Genomic DNA, 20,748 nt, shown 5'->3' with positions numbered 1-20,748 from the left:
AGGCATCGCGCTCCCTTCTCCTGGCTCCCCTGCTCTCCCCACTCCCTGCCCCCTCCCCTCCCTCTCCTCGGCGTTCCCAGCAGCCGAGGGTTTCAGATGTCCCACCGCCGTTTGACCCCCTTTCCCCCCGCCCGCCCCCCGCTTCTCCACCCCTGCAAATGAGGTTTGGCCAGCAGAGGCAGAGCCCACCTCTGGCTTAGAATCACTGACATTTAGACTCCAGGCTTCAACCTGTTTACAAGCGGGCTTTCCAAAGGAAGGGGGGCGGCGAGGGGAGGGAAATAGGGCCAAACAAAACACCAACCGCCATCCCCTCCAAACAAGAAGTGACTTTCTGGAGGCTTCAAATCAACAGGCACCACCAAAAAGAGAAAGCAAGAGGGGGAAGAGAACAACGGCGACCGGGCAGCTGACTCCAGTTCTGACAACTCAAAGGGACTCACTTTTAGAACTGGCCAGCAAGCTGGGGCTGTGCGGAGAGGGACCAGAAGGTGCCAACCGCAGAAGGGCGCAGATACCTCCCCCAGCCTCCCACCCCAGCCCCTTTGGGTTTTGTTCACCGTGCTGTCATCTGTTTTTCAGACCTTTTTCTGCATCTAACATGGTGAAGAAAGGAGTGAAGAAGAGAACAAAGTAACTCCCGGGGGAGCGAAGATCGAGGGTTACCCACACCACGACGGCCACCACCAGCTCCTGCTACTGCGGCCACCCACGTCCACATTCACCGGGAGACCGAGGGGCGCGCGGCAGCGGATCCGAGAAAGGAGCGAGAAGAGGCAGCCGGCCCTTCCGAGGAGTTATGGATGTTGGTGCTTTCACTTCTGGCCAGATCCGAGCCCAGAGGGAGCTAACCAGCGGCCGCCACCTCCAGCTGTCTCCTTGCCTCGCACCAGGTCTTACCGTTCCAGTATGTTCCTTCTGATGAGACAATTTCCAGTGCCGAGAGTTTCAGTACAATGTGGAAATGGATACTGACACATTGTGCCTCAGCCTTTCCCCACCTGCCCGGCTGCTGCTGCTGCTTCTTGTTGCTGTTCTTAGTGTCTTCCGTCCCTGTCACCTGCCAAGCCCTTGGTCAGGGCATGGTGTCACCAGAGGCCACCAACTCCTCTTCTTCCTCGTCCTTCTCCTCTCCTTCCAGTGCGGGGAGGCATGTGCGGAGCTACAATCACCTCCAAGGAGATGTCCGCTGGAGAAAGCTCTTCTCTTTCACCAAGTACTTTCTCAAGATTGAGAACGGGAAGGTCAGCGGTACCAAGAAGGAGAACTGCCCGTATAGTAAGTAACAAATGCGCGCTCCCCTCCTTCCAATTATCCACCCCACCCCACGGAGGGGGGGGGGGGAATCTGTTCCAGATGTGGCCAGCTAAATATTTACGTCCCCAACTCCTGTAAAATGATTAAGTGGAATACTTTCACACTAAATCACCCCCCCCCCGGGTGTATACATTGCGCCGCCTAACCCCCTCCCCGTAGCGCGCTCCCTCCCACCCCCCACCCAGGCTCTTTGCCACCCTGCCCGCCCCGTCTCTCTGGCTTGTCACTCGCGGGACCACGCAGGGCGCCCAAGAGTTGTTGCAGTGCATAGATGCCCCTCTCTGTCTCCATCGCCTTTCCCCACCTCACCCCAAGGTCTCCTTTCCCTCCCTTCTGGAAATGGCTCAAGTAAACACATTTTGTTCTTTTGGCTGGCAATCTTATTAAGAGTTTCAGGACAGTTTCCTCAAGCTGAAAATAATTATCCGCTGTCAATTATAGGGACTTTATGGGAACTTTATTTAAGAAAGAAAAGTCAATTTCACTCTCCCCCACCCCCATCCCTTTACCCTACCACCCCTCTAGATAGGAGCAAAAGCATTTTTCTGGTTTTGATTTTTTTTTTGGTCCCTCATGTTGGTTTGAGTGATTGCAGTCCATGAAGTTAGCTTTTCAGGCACCACCGCTGCTATTTGTCTTCTGCCTGCCTTCTCTCTTGGTAACATGATGCTCATGTCTGCATTGTCAATAGCATATGCGCTGCTTTGTGGTGTCCTGTTGTACTCGTTTCTTCTCAAACCTCTCATATTGCAGAGCCATAGTACTACAGCACTGTAAACATCTGGGACTGGAGTCACACAGACCTCACACAAATTTCATTGTCATTCTTTTATTTTCAAAGTAAAAGTCATAAGTCTGTTTCCATGGTGTTGGTTTATCCCATAGGATGAGGTTTTCACCTCAGTACAAATTATGCTCCATCCTTGGATTTCTTGCCTTTTTCCTTTCTCCCTCCCTCTTTCCTTCTTTAGCTCTTTCTCTTCTTTCTTTCTTGCAGGGATGTGGGTTGGGTAGGGGGAGGGAGAACCAGAAGAGGAGGAGTGAACATTGTGTCTCTTCCTGAATCAGTCCAGCAAAGCCAGATTACTCTGTTGGCTTCCTTTCCTGCTTACTTTCAAGTGGTGAGACTTATTCATCCTCTATTGATTGCAATTTGAAAGGATCCCTGAGGCTATGTAATGGCACACTGAAGACAATAACATTTAAACATCTTTAATGACCATTTAGCATTATCTCAAAGGTGGTTCCAAGTCACCTTTTCAAAGGATTTTTTTGTGTCAGTTGTTTGGGAATTCCAAGCATATATTTGCTAGCTAACTTAAATACATGAGTCATATACTTCATGATTCCTTAGCCCAGAAAGTATCTGGTATTAATGGGAAAGACAGTTAAGAAGAACTTAGCATTATCTTTTTAAAATAAAGATTTACAAGAAATAAGACATATTTCTTACTTGGGGACTCACATACCTTCAACATTAACTTCTGTTCCTCCTCAGATGCTATTTCCATTTACTAAAATTAACAATATGTTTACAAGTAATAAAAAAGATTTGTGTAAGTGTTTTAAAGTATTCCATTTGATGTTTACTACCAGAGATGTACCTATAGTCCATTACCTATATTTTTTCCATTCTTATTCATAAGAAGTGGCTGAAGTAATGTCATTTTTTTTTTTTTTTGCTCCAAAGTAACTTGTTACCTGAATTTATTAGATATGATGTATAGATGTTATGGTTATTAATTTAAAATTTTAATACTTTTATTCACTTCTAAAACACAAGAGTTGTGATATCATCCAGGTAGGACGATGGGGAAGAAGTGGCCCAAACACTTACTGAAGAGTGAGCTGGGAGATAAAAAAAAAAAAAAATTCACAGGGACTGAAATTCTTTGTATTTTTAGTTCATGGAAATAACTCAAAGAAATATAATAAAATTTCAGAGTGTTAACCTTGAGCAAATTTTTTTTTACACTAACTTGACTTTGCTATTGCTGTATTTTAAGTGTCTTTATGATGTGATGTAAGGAGCAATCTATAGTAGTTTATTTATGCAACTTAAATTACCGTTTTCTAAAATAATGATCACTGTGTGATTAACCATTTAGCAAATGGTTTCCAGTGTACACATTAAAATATCTTTTTACAGTAAGAATTATCTGCAAAGAGAAAAGTATATGATTTTTATCGTGTAAAAACAAGTGTGGAAAATTTTCATCCTGTTTAAAATATACTAATACGTCTTCCATGTGATGTTAACTAATAGTCCCTGTTAAAATTATAATATCATATAGTAATGCAATCCTAATCAATGGTTGAAAATGAAAGGGGGTGGAGCTTGCTATGTTAAATAATGTCAAACCATAAATAATTTAGGTTTTCCAAGACCATCTGTATCAAGACATAGCAAGTGAATAGTAGAGGTTGAAACAGCTTTCATTTCACATGTGGCTGGGTAATCAGAATGCTGCTACAGTTTCCAGCTGGACTGATTCAGCTGAACTACATGGTATCATTAAGATATTGTCTAAATGTTGCATAATTACATGAGAACAAACTTTTGCTATGCCTACAGGGTAACCAGCCAGCCAGCCCACCAAATGGTAGCCTGTTAAATATTAGGGTATCTAACCTCTGAAGAGTGTCAGTTCCTTGTCCAAAAACCACATTTCAGTGACATTTTCCTAAACAAGTTATTAATTATTCTCAATACACAAAGCTGTTCTTTTAAGGTTTGCTTATTTGAAGCTTAATTTTCTTTGTTACTTTTGACCCTAGTATTACTGCTGCTAAAATACAGTAACAGCTTATCTAAGAGGTTACATGTTTGTGATGGTCCTGGGTAATTAAACAACTGTTTTACTGGCTTTTTGCCAGCAAAATGCTAACAAAAGAGAAGTAAGGAAATCACCCTTGAGCACTGAAAAATCATTTTTAACTTCTACCTCCAAAGTTGGTTCCCAGAAATTGGATGGTTCTAAAAATATTACATGTGCTAGAGAAACTCTTCTCCATTTTGAGTGATTATTATAAATTTTTAGGGGTGGGGTATTTTTTGTTTGCTCCTTTGCCATTATATGAGAGTAGAATAAAGGGAGCAGTGATGAATTATGTTTCTCCTGCTAGAAGTCTGAGAAAGCTTGAATAATTTAGAATAGCTGTGGCGTATCTGTCACTAGATATGCTCGGGCTCATTTAGGTTTGTTATATCATTCTTTACATCTAGAGCTTTGCCCTTGAAACATTACCACTCGTCTCCAGTTCTGGCCTACTAGAAAGGCTGGATACAGCTGTTAGGTACCCGTGCAACTGGAACCAGTGGACTTATTTCTGGATGTGAGTAAAACAGCTGTGGGCTACTCCCCTGATTGTCACTTATAGAAAAGGGGAGTCTAGTGAAAAGAAAATGTATCCCTAAACTTGAGAGAGTCAAGGATAGATACTCTCAAAATGGAAAGCCACAGTGCTTATGAGTCTTTTCAGGAAAGGAGTATGTGAGACATTAGAGAAATCAGTGTGCACTGAGTATGCAGTATGAGCCCTATTTCTTTAAATATATATCTCATTTAACACTCATAATAGTTCTGTGATTTAGATAGGACTATCCACATTTTTCAAATATGAAAACTAACCCTGAAAAAAAGTAAATTACCCAAGGTCATTCAACTAGAAATTGACAGCCAGATTAAAGCCCAAGTCGATTTGGTTTTATCATTACTTATTTCTTCTACCTCACTACTACTGACAACATTGCTGTCGATATATCAGAAGTAGACACCACAAAACTCTAAAAACCAAATTATCCAGATCCTTAATTGCCTTTTTGCTATGCACACCAACTGTTCATCAGAAGGAAATTGGAAGAGCAGTAAAATGACAGTGGAAAAGAGTGAGTATGTTAAAGTTATTATTGCAGGTGTCTGCAATATCAGACAATGTTAGTGCATTCTCTGGGTGAAATCTCTCTTTTGATATTACATTTGAGAATATAACTGCTCATGGACACACAATGTACACATACATCCATCTCACAGAAGGCGTTAGGAATACATGACTAAGAAAAATCCATGAATATGATTGTATATAGTAATTGTTTACAGCTGAGGGCCAAATGTTTAATTGTTCCCACATGTAATAAAACAATTTGATTGTAAGTACAAGTGTGAAATTGGGCTGCTGAAGAAACTTCTGATGTATGACTCTAAAAGGAGCAAATCTTAGAGACCTGAAGCTTTAAAATGACTCCGCAAATCAAAAAGGTATTCCACCACATAGAAATGACTGATTATTGTCTTGTAAATAAGGTTTACATTATTACTTTTTAATCAGGACTAGAGCTTATTTTAGGAAGTTAAATAAGAAAATAATTTTTGAGGAAAATAAGGACTTGAATATTATCTCCTAATAAATATACAACAGTTTTCTGGGAAGAAAAACCTATATAAAACTTATGGCTTCCACTGGTGTCTTATTTAAGTTGTGGTTGTTTCTAGAGTTTGGTTGCATAATTTATAACTGGCAGCATTAAATCATGAGGATCGAGGATTTATGAAGGTGGAAGGCACTATTTAATGTTTACATGACACTGTCCTGTTACCTTTACTGCATTCCTACCATATGGACCCTCCACTTTGATGGATTTATCATAAATCCATTAAAAATGCACAATTACAGAGAGTTTCCTCTTTATAAACCTGATTTATAACCGTCTACTACAAGAAACTCAAGAAAACAGTTGGCAGAAATCACATGCCAATACTGGAGTATGAGAATTCAGAGACACCAATCTCTAGGTCTTGAGTATTTTAGTAATCTATTACCGAAAGGCATGCACCATTCTTTAAAAACAGGTGTTTTCAAAATGATGTTTAAGCACAGAGCTTAAAAGAAGAAGAATTGTGCCTTATACAATGAAGGAAACTCCACTGCATGCACTTTTCCTCTACAATTTTACTACCCAGTTTAGAGCGAAAAGCCTTACTCCAGTTCATTTCTTCATTTTTTAATGAACTTATGGTAGAACCGGAATGAGCACTTTAAATTCCTACACAATTACCTTAATGTTCAGAGGCAAACCCCATTTATTATCCAAACGTCTGACTTTCCACAAGCCAAAATGTTGGAAAAAAGTTGACGGCTCATTTGAAATGGAGCTAATGTTCCTCACATTTATGAGCTGCCTATGAATATCTCCATCTTTCCTAAGCCTTAAATGTCTGTACACTTATCCAAAATTGCAGTACAAATGATATTTCTTTATTATGCTTCAGAAGGAAGAATAATACATGCGTATTAGTTCAAAGTGATTTTAATCTATCTTAACATTAATTCTGTGAACTTTGCAATGAAGAGTAATTCAGATGACGTTTTTAGTATTACTGTTCCAACATTTGTCAGCATTAATAGTTGATGTTTGCTTAGTGTAAGTAAAACATTAGCATTTCCCTCCCAGAAATTAAAGTTCTCCTTTAATTTTCCAGTAAAATTGGGCATAAGATTTATGATAATTTTAATACAGTTTTATTACAATCTAGCAGAGTAATGAAACTCATTTTGTCTCAAGCTTTTTATGCAGAAGTATCTTAATTTTTCATGTATTGATATATTGCAATGTTTTAAGATCATTTACCTTTGCCATTTGACAAATGGTGTTTGTTACTTGGCTTTGCAGATTAAAAATATTTACTTTTCATAATTGGGACTTGTTCTTTCAGTGCCTATTACCTCTACCTGTGCTGGTCAGTCGGTATAACAAGTGATAACCTAGAAATGTGCCTTATAAAATTAGTGTAAGAAAATATACCTGCACCTTGGGAAGCCACCAGTGACACTCTGGTACCGAATTAATGAATAAAATGTGTCAATGTTTTACAGAATTAGTTTAAAACCAAGTATTTATTTAGTACAGATTTTGCACAAATAAAAAATTTCAAGATATCTAAAAGGGAGCTGGGTCACCCACAAAATAATGACCTTAAAGATTTCCTTGCTTTTAAATCAGGTCAGTTGTATTCTTTCTTTGAACGCTATGTCCTAATTGGAACAATAAATCAAAGGTGACACTCAGAGTAGATTCCCATGTAAGGTGGACAACTGGACAGTGACTTTTTACTGCTGCTAACACGTGCATCCAATTACCATTTGATAGATTCATGGTGCTGGCAGTAAAGTATTGCCTCATTTTATACTTCACCTAATAATTCTTCAGCCTAAACCTGTCTACCTTTACCTATATCTAATCTGTCAGTATGTGTGTTATCATTAATGAGGAAGTTTCAAATGTTTGGCATGCTTCCTACAATGAGCAATGACATTAAGATATTAATGAATCATTTAATTAACCATAACAGATGAGGTAAAATATTAAGTCACTATATCCCCAACTTCACGTAACCGTCAACTAAATATAACCTAATAATTTCACTACAGTGATAACTTAATTATGAATAGCAGGGGTTAACTGGAACTTAATTCTAAAGAGCAAAATTAAGAACTTTAAAAATATTATTAACTTTAATACTTCTAATTAATTAATCCTAATTGCAAATTAAGAATTCTTTTAAACAGGCATTTTTCCATAATAATTATTATTTCCTATCATCATTATTCTTTTCTTTCAAGGACCTTATGTTAACATGTTTTACTGACAAACATATGTGTTAGCTCATCCTTAACCTTTTTTGAGGCACTGCCCCTGTTTGAGGATAACTTGACATATTCATAGAATCTACAATTCAAGACCCATCAGCTGCTTTCTAATAGTTCTATCTTGAGGCAGTTATACGTCTCAAATAGCAGCCATCTGAGGCATTGTGAATCCCTGATATTTTATCACCCCTTCACCACTTCATTATTTTCTCCTCCTTTTCTTTTCTTTTCTTTTTTTTTTTTTTCCTTTTCCCTCATGTCTAAACCCCTTACATACCACTTAAGCAAGAGAAAGTCATCCATTATCATTCCTTAGCATCCCATGTTACATTTAGAACCAGTAGCCTAGCTGTTTTTGGATGTATCACTTGGGCACATCAACAACCAAAACATGTAGTTTATATTCTATGCAAAAAAGTCTTCAGCAATGCAAATTCAACATACTCCACCAGGTGCCTCTTCTCATTTTGAATCTCCAGTGAAGTCCCATTATCCCAGCACTCAGGCCAATTTCTTAAAGCTTTGCCTTTCGTGAACTGGGCAAACCACGAATAAGCACCTTCTGAGAATGGACGCTGATTGTCTAGTTACTAAACCATCAATCTGCATTTTCCCTTCAGGTTAAATATTCTGTTCCCAGTAACTCTCCCTACACATTCATTTCACCTTTCTTCTAAAAGTTGTTTCAGTATATGCAACACTTACTAATTACTTTGTCAATTTTCTGACCTTTTGGCATTTGTCTAGACTCCTATAAGAGAAAGAAAGTGAAGATGATTTAGGAAATCAAATAATTATTTTGCTTCTTTTTGAAGTCATCGTTTACTTCAAAAAGATGAACACTAATTTGGAGGTCTTTAATATTTCCAACTTCCAGAACCTCACTTAGATTATAAAGCTTCTCTGTACACCCCTGCCAACTGTAGCTCTTTAAAATGAAACGAATGTTCTCATTTTAATACTGGTTATCAAACGGGAAAAATGTAAAACGTACATGCATGTGTATTTCAGGTTGACCAAATATAGAAATGCACATAGCTTTATTAGAAAACACTGAGACACTGACAGGAGTTAAAATTTAAATTCATAGCATATGTGTATTCACATACTTCTCTCAAGAAAGAACCTTTTGGCACTGATTGCTGAATTAGATTTATTTTTATTATATGCAGAATCTGACTATTTACGTATGTTAGATTGGTTTGTTACTGTAATAATAATTAAAAGCCAAGCTTCTTTTTACAGTTTGTTTCAAATTATATAGATAGATCGATACAGATATAGACAGATGGATTTCCATCTATCTATAGGGATAGCTTTGATTTATTGATAGAATTATTAAAAGAAAAATTAATATTCTGCAACATGAGGAAACATGACACTAATTTTTATACTATTTATGATCTGAAGTGAGATATATTTACAATGTTATTAATAACAGTAATTAGCAATGTAGTAAGCCAGATTTCTAGGGCATTTTTTGGAATGTCTCTATAGAAGGATGTGATTCCACAAAGATGAAGAGAAAAAGTGCTAGGGATATTAATCAGATTATGGTATAAAAAGTTGGCGAATGAAACTACATAAATGCTTTAAAGCTGAAGCAAGAGAGATGGTAAAGAACATATAATTAGAATGTTAGAAGCCAGAGGAAAAGCAGAAAAGGCCATAGAGCATTTAGACATAGACTGTGAAAGGAGGAGGAGATGCTTTGCTGGAGTGATGAAGACAAGGGTTTTGAACTCTCAGGAAGGAGATCAAGCTAATGAGTAGCGCTGCAAAAGGGCTGACATGACAAGAAAGGTGTGAGGGAAATATAACCCAATCCCTGGCATTCAACTGGATGTTAAATTAACTGAAATGAGAACCTGTGATCTAAAAGGAATCCCACAGAAGTAATCGCAGCCACGGTATCAGAGCAAGGAAGGCTAAATCTGAGTTCCTGCTAAAGAGGCAGAAGGGTAGAGGGGTTAAAAGTGTGGGCTTTGATTAAAAGTGATTACAATTATGGGCCTGGATCAAAAGTAAGCTTTGTAGACACAGAAGTGGGTGCATTTGAGGCTCCAAACTGCCAGACAATAGTGTATCACTTGGGCAAGTTGTCATCAGTAAAACAAGGATATTAACAATACCTATCTCTCTTTTCTACATGGTAGAGATTAAATGAGATCATTTATTCATTCAACAGAAATATACTAAGTGCCTGCTTTGTGTCAGATACTGTCTGACACTTAAATACATGCTGAACAAAGATGCTGGTTTTGCTCTCTCAGAGCTTCACTCTACAGACAATATCAAAAAAAACAAACAAATAAAGAGATATGTGATGAAAAATTGGGGTAACTGTATGGAAAACAAGCAGGGCACTCTAACAGAAAACAGTTGGGAAGTATTCTAGGCTAGAGAAGCCTTCTGAAGAGGGGAGGTAGGAGGAAGGGAACAGCATGGGGAGAGTTTGGTACATCCTCCAAGAAGTACAGAAAAGGCACACTGAGCCTGGGGTTTGGTGAGAAGTTTGGAGAAGTTGAAGTTAGTGTTTGTAGTAGCTTAACGGTGCTCTCATCAGATGGGTATTATATAAGGGAAAAGTAAATGTGATGCTTCTCTTATTTCAAGGGAAAGTATCAGGAAAGCAACCAGCAGATTACTTGATGAAGTGGAAACTAAAACTATTAGAAAAAAGAAGGAATGAGGAATGCACTTGGCATTTTTTAAAAAACAGAAATATTAGAACACCTGAAATAATTTAAGGTTTGGAATTGTAGTATCCATAATGTTCTGAAGTTTGGGGGAAGCATAGAGTTTCATTAAGAGACTAGTAGCAGACATTTGAAAATTGAAGATGAGGAGAGAGTGAAGAACTAAAAATAAAGAATAGAAGGTAACAAATGTGTTCAAGGACAGAACAATAAAAAAGAACAAAAGAAAGAAAAACAACAACAAAATAAGGACAAAACAGGTAACCATGAAGACTAGAAGAAGACAGATTACTGCATGAAAGGAAAAAATAAAAGTGACTCAATTTTTAAATATTTCAAAATAAATCTTATATTTCAAGTTATGATATGGTTTTGAACCAGGATTATCACAGATGCTCAGCTTTCAGGATATTCTGTAGTTAAACTTGTTTCTCATCCCATGACTGTGAGCTTTTTGGCCCATACCCTCAAAGGGTTTGCAATCTAGAGATAGAGACAGATCTTCCCAGGCGGCTGGAAGGTAATATAAGGCAGTTTATACTAAATTCCAAAGAAGCAGGGTGGAATTTAAGTAAACAGCAACCTGTAACTGAGGGAGGGATGAATGACAAGGGGAGTATCACACTGAGGATAAGGGACTCCAGATAGAATTAGATAAGAAGAAAGGAGTAAGAATATTCTAAAAGAAGGCACAGAACCTTACATGAAGTTTTCAGGAAACAACAGGCAGGCCACTGGGGTGGAGCAGAATTTACAAATTGGTGGGTATCTTATGAAATACAAAGCAAAATACACTAGAATGTGTCATCACGTGAGAGGGAAGTATGTAAATATACTTAGATTTGAGGACTTAAGTTCTCTGCTAAAATATTACACTTATATAGTTTGCATTTAAAATCGGCCTTCTCTATTTTATATTTGCTTTACTTTTTGAAGTAAGGAAAAAAGAGAAGGCAGAGAGATATTTGAAAAGGGTATAAATTACAGTATAATTGACATAACCTAAAAATATTAAAACTGTAGCTTGATCTGACAAAAAACCCAGAACTACTTTCATACTAGGGACATGAAAAAGTAGTTCCTGTGATCTATACCAAATGGCTTCATCTTTAGCATTCCTGATTTGCTAAATGATCACTACTTAAAATTTTAAAATAGCTCCTCCTGCAGAAGTTCTTAACTTACACATATCCCTGGGAAGGGGTTTTACAACTTCACAGCAGATTCCCAAAGGGAACTACTGAGGCATCAATATTTTTTCTTGTCATTGCCATTCTAAATTGTCTCAGATTTACTTCGTTTAGGTGATTAGGGAAAAAAAAAATCGACTACGGCTCTTTTTTTTGTGAAAGAGTATACTTAAGTCTTTTAAGGGAGCAGGCTGCTGACAGCATATATGCAACTGCATCCACTATTAAGACCGTGAGCTTTGCAGACAAACTTCTTGATGTAGAATCTGGGTTCTAAAACTGCATAGTTGTGTGGCCTTGGACAAAGGACTCCCAGGGACTTGATCTGTGCAACTGTTAAGTGAGGATAATAATATCACCTACCTGATCACTGTTAGAAGGATGAGTTTGTAAATTTACAAATGAGACTATAAATGTAAATTTCTCAATATAGGGCCTGTCACATTTTAAGAGCTCAAAAATGTTAGCTCTTATTACTGTTTTATGCTGTGACTACTGTGTTGTTTTTAATAATCCCATTTTCTGAAAAGACCCCTAAGTCATAAGATAATAAAAAATTAAACAGAAAAGTGATATCATATACCATCTTACTTTATTTTATAGTTTATAAAGAATTCTAATGTTTTCATCAGTTGGATTGTAGAAAAATTCTGTGAAATGGGTAAAAGAGTCACTGTTACCCCCATATTATCTTTAGATGAGAAGACTGAGTCTAAAAGTTATGGTGCCAGACTGAAGTTATATAGTTACCATAAGTGAGGCAGAATTCAAACCTAGGACAGCCCTGGCTAGGGTGACCTTCCATCCCGGTTTGCCTGGAGCAGTCTCAGATGCGCCTCTTGTTCTGGCATGTTATCAGTAGCAGCCTATTCACTCTCAAAGTACCGCATTACAAAATCACCCTAGTCTTAGCCATTCTGATTTGTGTAAGGCACAAATCTACACAAGCCAGTTCTCTATGAAATACTTCAGTTTCTTCCCAGTACCCTCAAAATAATAACTTCATCTCTTTGCATGTCATGTAAAGCCCTCACCCCCACCTCCTTTCTTACTATACTCCCCATCACAGACATACTGAGTTGATTTTAGCTCCCGAACATACCTTGTTCCTTCACATGCAGCCTTTGCACACACTCCTAGGTCTGGCTGGAGTGATGTTCCTGCCCCTTGTCCCCTTTCTTTCAGGTCTCAGTTAGATGTCATCTCTAGGAAACCCTCCTGACCACTCTACTGACTCCACCGAACCCAACACTCAGTATCTAGTATTTTAACACAATCTCACACTTGATTAATTTACCCACCTAGTTTCCTCATACACAGAAAGCTTGTTGAGGGTGAACACTGTATGCATCACACCAACCTTTGCCTGCCAGCCCTTAATATACTGTCTGGAATATAATGCGTCCTCTCTATATGTTTATTAGATAAATTTCTCTTTTTAACCCCGTGTCCTGGAGCCAAGACACTTAAGACTTTTTTTGGTCTCGTCACCTGGTCTGGAAAGCGTGATTAACATATTACCCACCTGAAAAATGCGGTTGAAGTAAATTATCTTTTAAAATTCCATTGAGTTCTAAGTTCTACAATTCTGAGAACTTAGAAGATAAATCAGGCCTCATTACTTAACTAAATGCTAAATACTTGCATTCATACAAACTTCCGAATGAAAGTTTGTGTGATCCTTGAAATGGGTTGTTTCCCATATTCCTCCTATTTGCCTCAGGTTACTATTGACTGTTCAGTAGAGATACATGATGAATTTACTCTCTTTTAAAATTGATGCTGACTGTGGGATAGTTATTTATAGCTTCAGAGTTGTATTTGGGTTCTGGGGTAATTTGGTGACAATTAAGAAATGAGCAATTCTTGGTGATTCATTTAGAGAAGAACATACTGCAAAAGAGTGGGAGTAAAGAGATACGGTTCATGGCTTGGTTGTGTCAAAACATTTGCTGTGCAATCAGGCACATCATTTACTTTATCTTGGCCTCAGAAACTTAATCTATGAAATGAGTATATTAAACCAAATACAATTATTAAAATATTTTTGTTCAATCGTTTCCAAGGTTAAGGACTGGTTTCTAGGAGCATACCTATTTTAGGAGATAATAACTATAGTATGCTGAAAAACAGTCACCCAAAGATATCAGGTCCTAATCCCCAGAGTATGTGAATGTGACATTTATATGATAAAATTTTTGCAGATGTAATAAAGTTAAGGATCTTGAGATGAGGAAATCATCCTGCATTATCAAGGTCAGTCCTAAATGCTATCACTTGTTCTTATTATAAAAGAGAGACAGGGAGATTAGACCCACAGGGTGATTAGATAGCAGAAGGCACTTTGATGATGGAAGCAGACAAAGAGAGACATAAAGATGCAAAGCTCTGGCTGTGAAGACGAAGGAGCCAAGAGCCAAGGAATGTGGCTATAGAAGCTGGAAGAGGAGGAAACCAGATTTTCTCCCTAGAGCCTATGGAGGGAGCTTGGCCCTACTGCTACCTTGAATTGGGCCCAGTGAAACTAATATTAGGCTTCCAGCCTCCAGAACTGTGAAGGAATAAATTTCTATTGTTTTAAGACACCAAATTTGTGATAATTTGTTACAGCAGACACAGGAAACCAGCACAGGTTTTGATACCTCAGAGTGGGGTGCTGCTATAGCATATACCTAAAACTGTGGAAATGACTTTGGAACTAGGTAATGAGTATGGGCAGGAAGTATTTTGAAGCACATGATAGAAAAAGCCTAGATTGTCTTAAATGTACTTTTGGGAGAAATATAGATATTAAAGGCCCTTTGGTGAGGCTTGGAAGGAAGTGAAGAGCACAGTAGAGAAAGCCTGCGTCATCTTAGAGAATACCTGTATCTTCATAGAGAGAATGTTGGTAGAAATAGAAATATTAAAAATGCTGCTGGTGAGAGATAGGTGAAATAGGGAGCACGTTACTAGAAACTGGAGGAAAGGAAATTCATGTTATACAGTGGCAGATACTTAGGTGAACTGTGTCTTATAATTGTGTGGAAAGCAGTAAGTGGTGAACTTGGAAATATAAATGAGGAAGTTTCTAAGGAAAGTGTTGAAGGTGCAGTCTGGTTTCTTCTTGCTGCTTACAGTAAAACGTGAGAGGAAAGAGATAAAGTGAAGAAAGAACTGTTAAGTAAAATGGAACCAACACTTGACTGGGAACTTCTCAACTTATCCAGACTGCAAAAGATGCTAAATTAAAAGATTCATTATTTGGAAAGTATGCTCTAAAGAAAAGGCCAATGGTGTGACTGAACAGCTTATGCTAGTGCGTGTGACTGATGGGTTCCCTCAGCCATCTCAACAGAAGCAAGAAATAGAAATTATCAAAGATCTGGGGAGCACCATCTTGTCTACCGATATGAATGCCTGTGATATACACAGGAGACCCACAAAGTTTTTGAGAACATTATATCAGCAGAAACACTGCCTGCTTGGACTGAAAGAAACTGAGATAGGACAAAATGAAGGAAAACTGTCAGACTCCCCAAATTCTACAAGCAGGAAACAGGCTGACAAAACCATTCAGCTGCAAACACATACTAGCTTTCAAGTAAAGGAAGGGTCATGGTGAGGGCAGATCCTTGGGCAGAGAAGGCAGAACCACAGATGCAGAAGCAGGACCCTCCAGCCACAAAGGACTAATCCCAGGTCTTGAAACCTAATGGAATTTGTCCTGCTGGCTTTTGAAATTAGTTGGGACTGGTGACCCTTTTCTTCCTTCATTTTTCCCTTTCCCTTTTTTGTAATGGGGATGTCTGTAACACTAGTACTATGCATTTCCCACTGTTGTATTTTGGGAATAGATACTTTATTTTCAAGTTTTACAGATCCAGAGATATAGAGGACTTTTGCCCCAATATGGATCATACCTAGAGTTTCACCCATACTTAATTTAGGTTAGGTGATGAGACTTGGGATTTTTGAGCTCATGATATTTAAATGAGATTTTGGACTGAAATTCATACTATGATGTGTGGAAATTTGGGGGGATGTTGGGGTGGAGTGAACATACTTTATGTATGGAACGGATATAAATTTTGGCGGTCCAGAAGGTGGACTGTAGTATGCTGAATAACGACCATTCAAAGATATCAGGTCCTCTAGAGACTGTCATACTGAGTGAAGTAAGTCAGACAGAGAAAGAGAAATATCGTATGATATCACTTATATGCAGAATATAAAAAACAAAAAAATGATACAAATGAACTTACTTATAAAACAGAAACAGACTCACAGACTTAGAGAACAAATTTATGGCTACCAGGGGGAAGGGTGTGGGAAGGGGGAGGAATAGTTAGGGAGTTTGGGATTGACATGTACACACTGCTATATTTAAAATGGATAACCGACAAGGATCTACTGTATAGCACAGGGAACTCTGCTCAGTATTGTGTAACTACCTAATTGGGAAAAGAATCTGAAAAAGAATAGATACATGAAAATGTATAACTGAATCACTTTGTTGTACACCTGAAACTAACACATTGTTAATCAACTATACTCTAATATAAAATAAAAATTTAAAAAACAAACAAAAACAAAGATATCAGGTCCTAATCACTGAAATGTGTGAATGTTATCTTATGTAGTAAAGTTTTGCAGATATGATTAGATTAAAAATCTTGAGATGAAGAGATTGAGATTATCCTGGATTATCCAAGTGAACCCTAAATACCATCACAAATGTCTTCATAAGATAGAAGCAAAGGGAGATTTGACATACAGAAGGTAGAGGGTGATTTGATGATGGAAGCAGAGAGAGATCTGAAGATACTATACCCTTGCCTGTGAACATAGAGGAAAGGCCATGAGCCAAGAAATGTGCCTCAAGAAATGTGCCTTCCTTGAAGAGGCAAGGAAGAGTTTCTCTCTGAGAGAGCCTTCAGAGGGAATATGACTCCACCAACATCTTCATTTCAGCCCGATGAAACTGATAATGGATTTCTGGCTCCCAGAACTGTGAGAGAATACCTTTCTGTTGTTTTAAGCCACCAACTTTGTGTTAATTTGTTACAGCAGCCCTAGGAAAATAATACAGTAACCTATGACAGATTTATGTGGCCCAAATTAATGGTGATTTGACAAAAACAGTATCTTATAATAGAAAGCACTAAGCTTTCTTAGTGCTTTCTTGATTTCTTAAATCAAATAGACTTAAGTTCTAACACTTTATCCACCACTTACTACTTGTGTGACTGAGATAGGTCTCAGAGCTTCTGATTCTTCATCTGACCAATGAAGATTAAAATAATTTATCTAAAAATATCTAGAAAAGTACTAGGCTCATAATGGAACCCCATATTTTAGTTGAATCTAAATTGATGACAAGTTTAAATGACTATATATCTGTAAAACATTGTTCTAAAAATATAGTCTATTTGCACCTAGTACTTTGACTGCTGGGCACTACAGGACCAAAGGAAGAGCTCTGATTGTTTGACATAGAACCTAGCTATAAAGGTGGTCTGTTTTTCCATTGGGTTGTAAATTCAATCTGGGTTAAAGAATATTTGTTCTCTTCCTCTTCACTTGTCCAAGAGTCACTGTCCTGAAGATGTATGCTAAACCATGGGAACCTTTCCAACTTACAGTTAAGGATGATAAAAGATCTATTTTATAAATGGATAATTAGTATAATTAAAATGTAAGCAAGTGGTACTTTCTGAAATATTTCATGTTTAAATATGTTGAAGTTACTATACTTGTGCTCTCATTGAAACAATACCCTGCATCACCTATCCTCTTTCACTATGGGTAGAATTCATGCAACATCCCATGTTTAAGCCTCTCACATCTCAAAATGTTTCCATACTAGTATAACCCTCCTAAAGTTTATTATCATGACTGTTTCTGTATCTTGAAATTTTAAGGTAAGGCCTGGAAAAGCAGGATTCTAAAACTGGCATTTCCTCTTCCAGAAAATTAATTTCTCTCACAGTAATAGAAGCTATGAAGTGGTAGACAATAGATGAATGTTTTATTGTCATGTCTTAGGGTAATGGGGCTTTTTCTAAGCTGAGGCTGACAGTGGCACCTCCTAATTTAGAGTGTTATGGAGCGTACTCCTTTTTATCCTTAACACTCATTGTTAACTGAGTACTGGGGTTATAGTAATTTTGAGAAGAGAAGTAATGGTGGTGAGATGGGAAAGGTGAGTGCAATTAGGAATAGGGCTCTGGTACATGAAAACTGGGTATAAGATCTGATCCAGGACTTTCTCGAGCACAGTGAGCATGCTAACGGGGAGGATCAATCCTACCACCCCTGGTCGTACTTATAGTCTCTGAAACCTGGCAAATAATATAGGTACATACAGATCTACAGCAGGCTTCTGAAACTTTCTTAGCAGTAGAATGGACAGAGAGACAGTTGCGAGTTATGGTTTGAGATCCAGCCCCTACCCATTTCTCTTTTTTTTCTTTAAAGATCTATTTATTTATTTATTTAATTTTTTGGCTGCGTCGAGTCTTAGTTGCGGCACATGGGATCTTCATTGAGGCATGTGGGATCTTTCATTGCGGCACGCGGGATGTTTCGTTGTGGCGCACGGGCTTCTCTCTAGTTATGGCATGTGGGTTTTCCCTCTCTAGTTGTGGCGTGCAGGCTCCAGGGGGCATGGGCTCTGTAGTTCGCGGCACGCAGGCTCTCTTGTTGAGGCACTTGGGCTCAGTAGGTGTGGCGCACGGGCTTAGTTGCCCCGCTGCATGTGGGATCTTAGTTCCCTGACCAGGGATCGAACCCACAGCCCCTGCATTGTAAGGCAGATTCTTTACCACTGGACCACCAGGGAAGTCCCCTACCCATTTCTCTTAATTAAAATAAGATTCATTTTAATAAGTCATTAGAAAAGAGATTTGAGGCAAAAGGAGAGGCCAGATTTGAAACAGCTAATAATAATAGGTAATGCTAGGTAGTTTTCAAAGTTGGGCCTATGGACCACATGATGAGAACGAACCAGGTGCTTGCTCAAAATGCACATTAGGGGCTTCCCTGGTGGCGCAGTGGTTGAGAGTCCGCCTGCCAATGCAGGGGACACGGGTTCATGCCCCGGTTCGGGAAGATCCCACATGCCACGGAGCGGCTGGGCCCGTGAGCCACGGCCAGTGAGCCTGTGCGTCCGGAGCCTGTGCTCCGCAGCGGGAGAGGCCACAGTGGCGAGAGGCCCGCGTACCGCAAAAAAAAAAAAAAAAGCACATTAGGAGTCCTATTCCAGAAGTACTGCACAAGGGAAGAGGAGACGGATAAGAGGGGACACACAGGAATCTGAACTTTATTAAACACCCCAAGCAATTCTTAATGCCAATGAACCTCTAAGAAACAATAAAATTAAGGGTGACACTAAGTTAAGTGTAGTGGTGAGGAATGAAAGGCCAAAGGTGTTTTGAGTTTGGGATAATCTGAAAAATTTGGCAGAATGAATTTCATGGACATATTCCATTTTTGCACATATTCTGCGAAAGAAGAAAGCGACAGTATATTCTGTAAAGAGAAAGTAATTTTTAAAGTTAAGACATATGCTAAAGTTAAATACCCCTTGGTTGGTGGAAGATTTTCTGATAAATCTGAGATTAGTCAGTTTTCAGCTCACTACAGTAGGTGTATGAGTTGCGTGTATGCTACATCTGGGGTGATGGGCAAGAAGAGACGGTACCTGTCTAAAACTGGCTGTGTTCTCACCATGTCAGTATACTCTGCCACTACTATATATGAGGAAGAGCTGGGGGTGCTACACCAAATGACAATTACGTAAAAAAACTTTTAGAGATTCAGGGATCCTTCTCACTTGTTTTTTTTCTTAAGCCACAGGAATCTGTTCATAAGCGCCTCTAATCCTAAGCGTGTTGGCAGAAACCTAGCCTTCAAAGTAATCACTTGAGTTTGTAGTACAGCTTCCAAAGCTGAAAAAGTGAAAAAGGAATACTGGTGAGATTCTATCGTTTCCTCGGGAATGATCTTTCAAACTTACACAGCTCCTTAATGTCTTATGCGTTCTTGGGAGGAATTTCTCTTTATCGTGAGGAATTTTTTCTTTCAGCTGTGGAAAGTACCTTTGTTTCAGTTCCTGTGTATGACCCTCTCTTCATATGACTGAGACTGGCACTACAGTAAAAGCTGTGACTATGTCCACCTTGGATGTTCCAGAGTATGCAAACTATAGGTTTCCTCCAGGTGTCAGTGACATTTCTTTATACTTACAAAAGACACCTTGGACCAGATTTACAGTCCATATGGAATGTAAATGGAATGTCTACTGCTAACTCACAGGGAATATGGATCTGGAAATGTTAATAAAATTGAAAACACTTAGCACACCCTTGGAGGCATCTTTTTTTTCCTCTGTGTATTTTTTTTTCTTTTTATATATTTTTTCTTTGTACTGAAGCCTTCAAAATCATTTAATAAGATTAATCAGCATATGTTCAGCTGAGCTTAGCAGTGTGTAACCACTGACACCGGCCATAATTTATTAGTCTGAGATGATTATTGTACTGAGCAACCTAAACTAGTGTGGTTGGGCTTTTCACAATCCAAAAAGGCTTCCTGGGGTTTGAAATTATTTGTTATATCCTGTCGTGCTATATGAAGCAATTGGCCCAAGGCGTTTTTGCCCTAATGTTTTGTGCTCCAAAGAAGGCATCAAATTATTTCAACTATTAAAGAATCTGAAACTGAACACTGCTGATTTTATTCACCATCAATTGCCATATTATTTTCTTTTCTGGTGACAATGATTATAGAATAAAAGCTCCTTGTTCTAGACCTTCTTACTGTCCCATGTCCTTATTCAGTGACTAACACTTCAATGGAACTAACAATGTTTTCAACTAGTAACAGTGAAATTGTTTGATGGAGCAGAGCCA

At 38.5% G+C, this 20,748-nt stretch overlaps 1 protein-coding gene across 1 annotated transcript in view; it reads left to right on the top strand.

Annotated features, from left to right (window-relative positions):
• Positions 1-389: 389 nt before the first annotated feature.
• Positions 390-20,748, top strand: part of FGF10 (fibroblast growth factor 10) — an 80,914-nt gene continuing 60,555 nt past the window's right edge. The window contains exons 1-2 of the mRNA XM_079917568.1: positions 390-491; positions 583-1,278. Coding sequence (XP_079773694.1) covers positions 957-1,278 — 322 coding nt within the window. The 5' untranslated portion in view covers positions 390-491; positions 583-956. The remainder of the gene's footprint in view (positions 492-582; positions 1,279-20,748) is intronic.

This window comes from Stenella coeruleoalba (genome assembly GCF_951394435.1).
Source record: "Stenella coeruleoalba genome assembly, chromosome: 3".
NCBI lineage: Eukaryota > Metazoa > Chordata > Mammalia > Artiodactyla > Delphinidae > Stenella > Stenella coeruleoalba.
The sequence above is the reverse complement of the archived record's forward strand: the minus strand, read 5'-3'. Positions and strand labels throughout refer to the sequence as shown.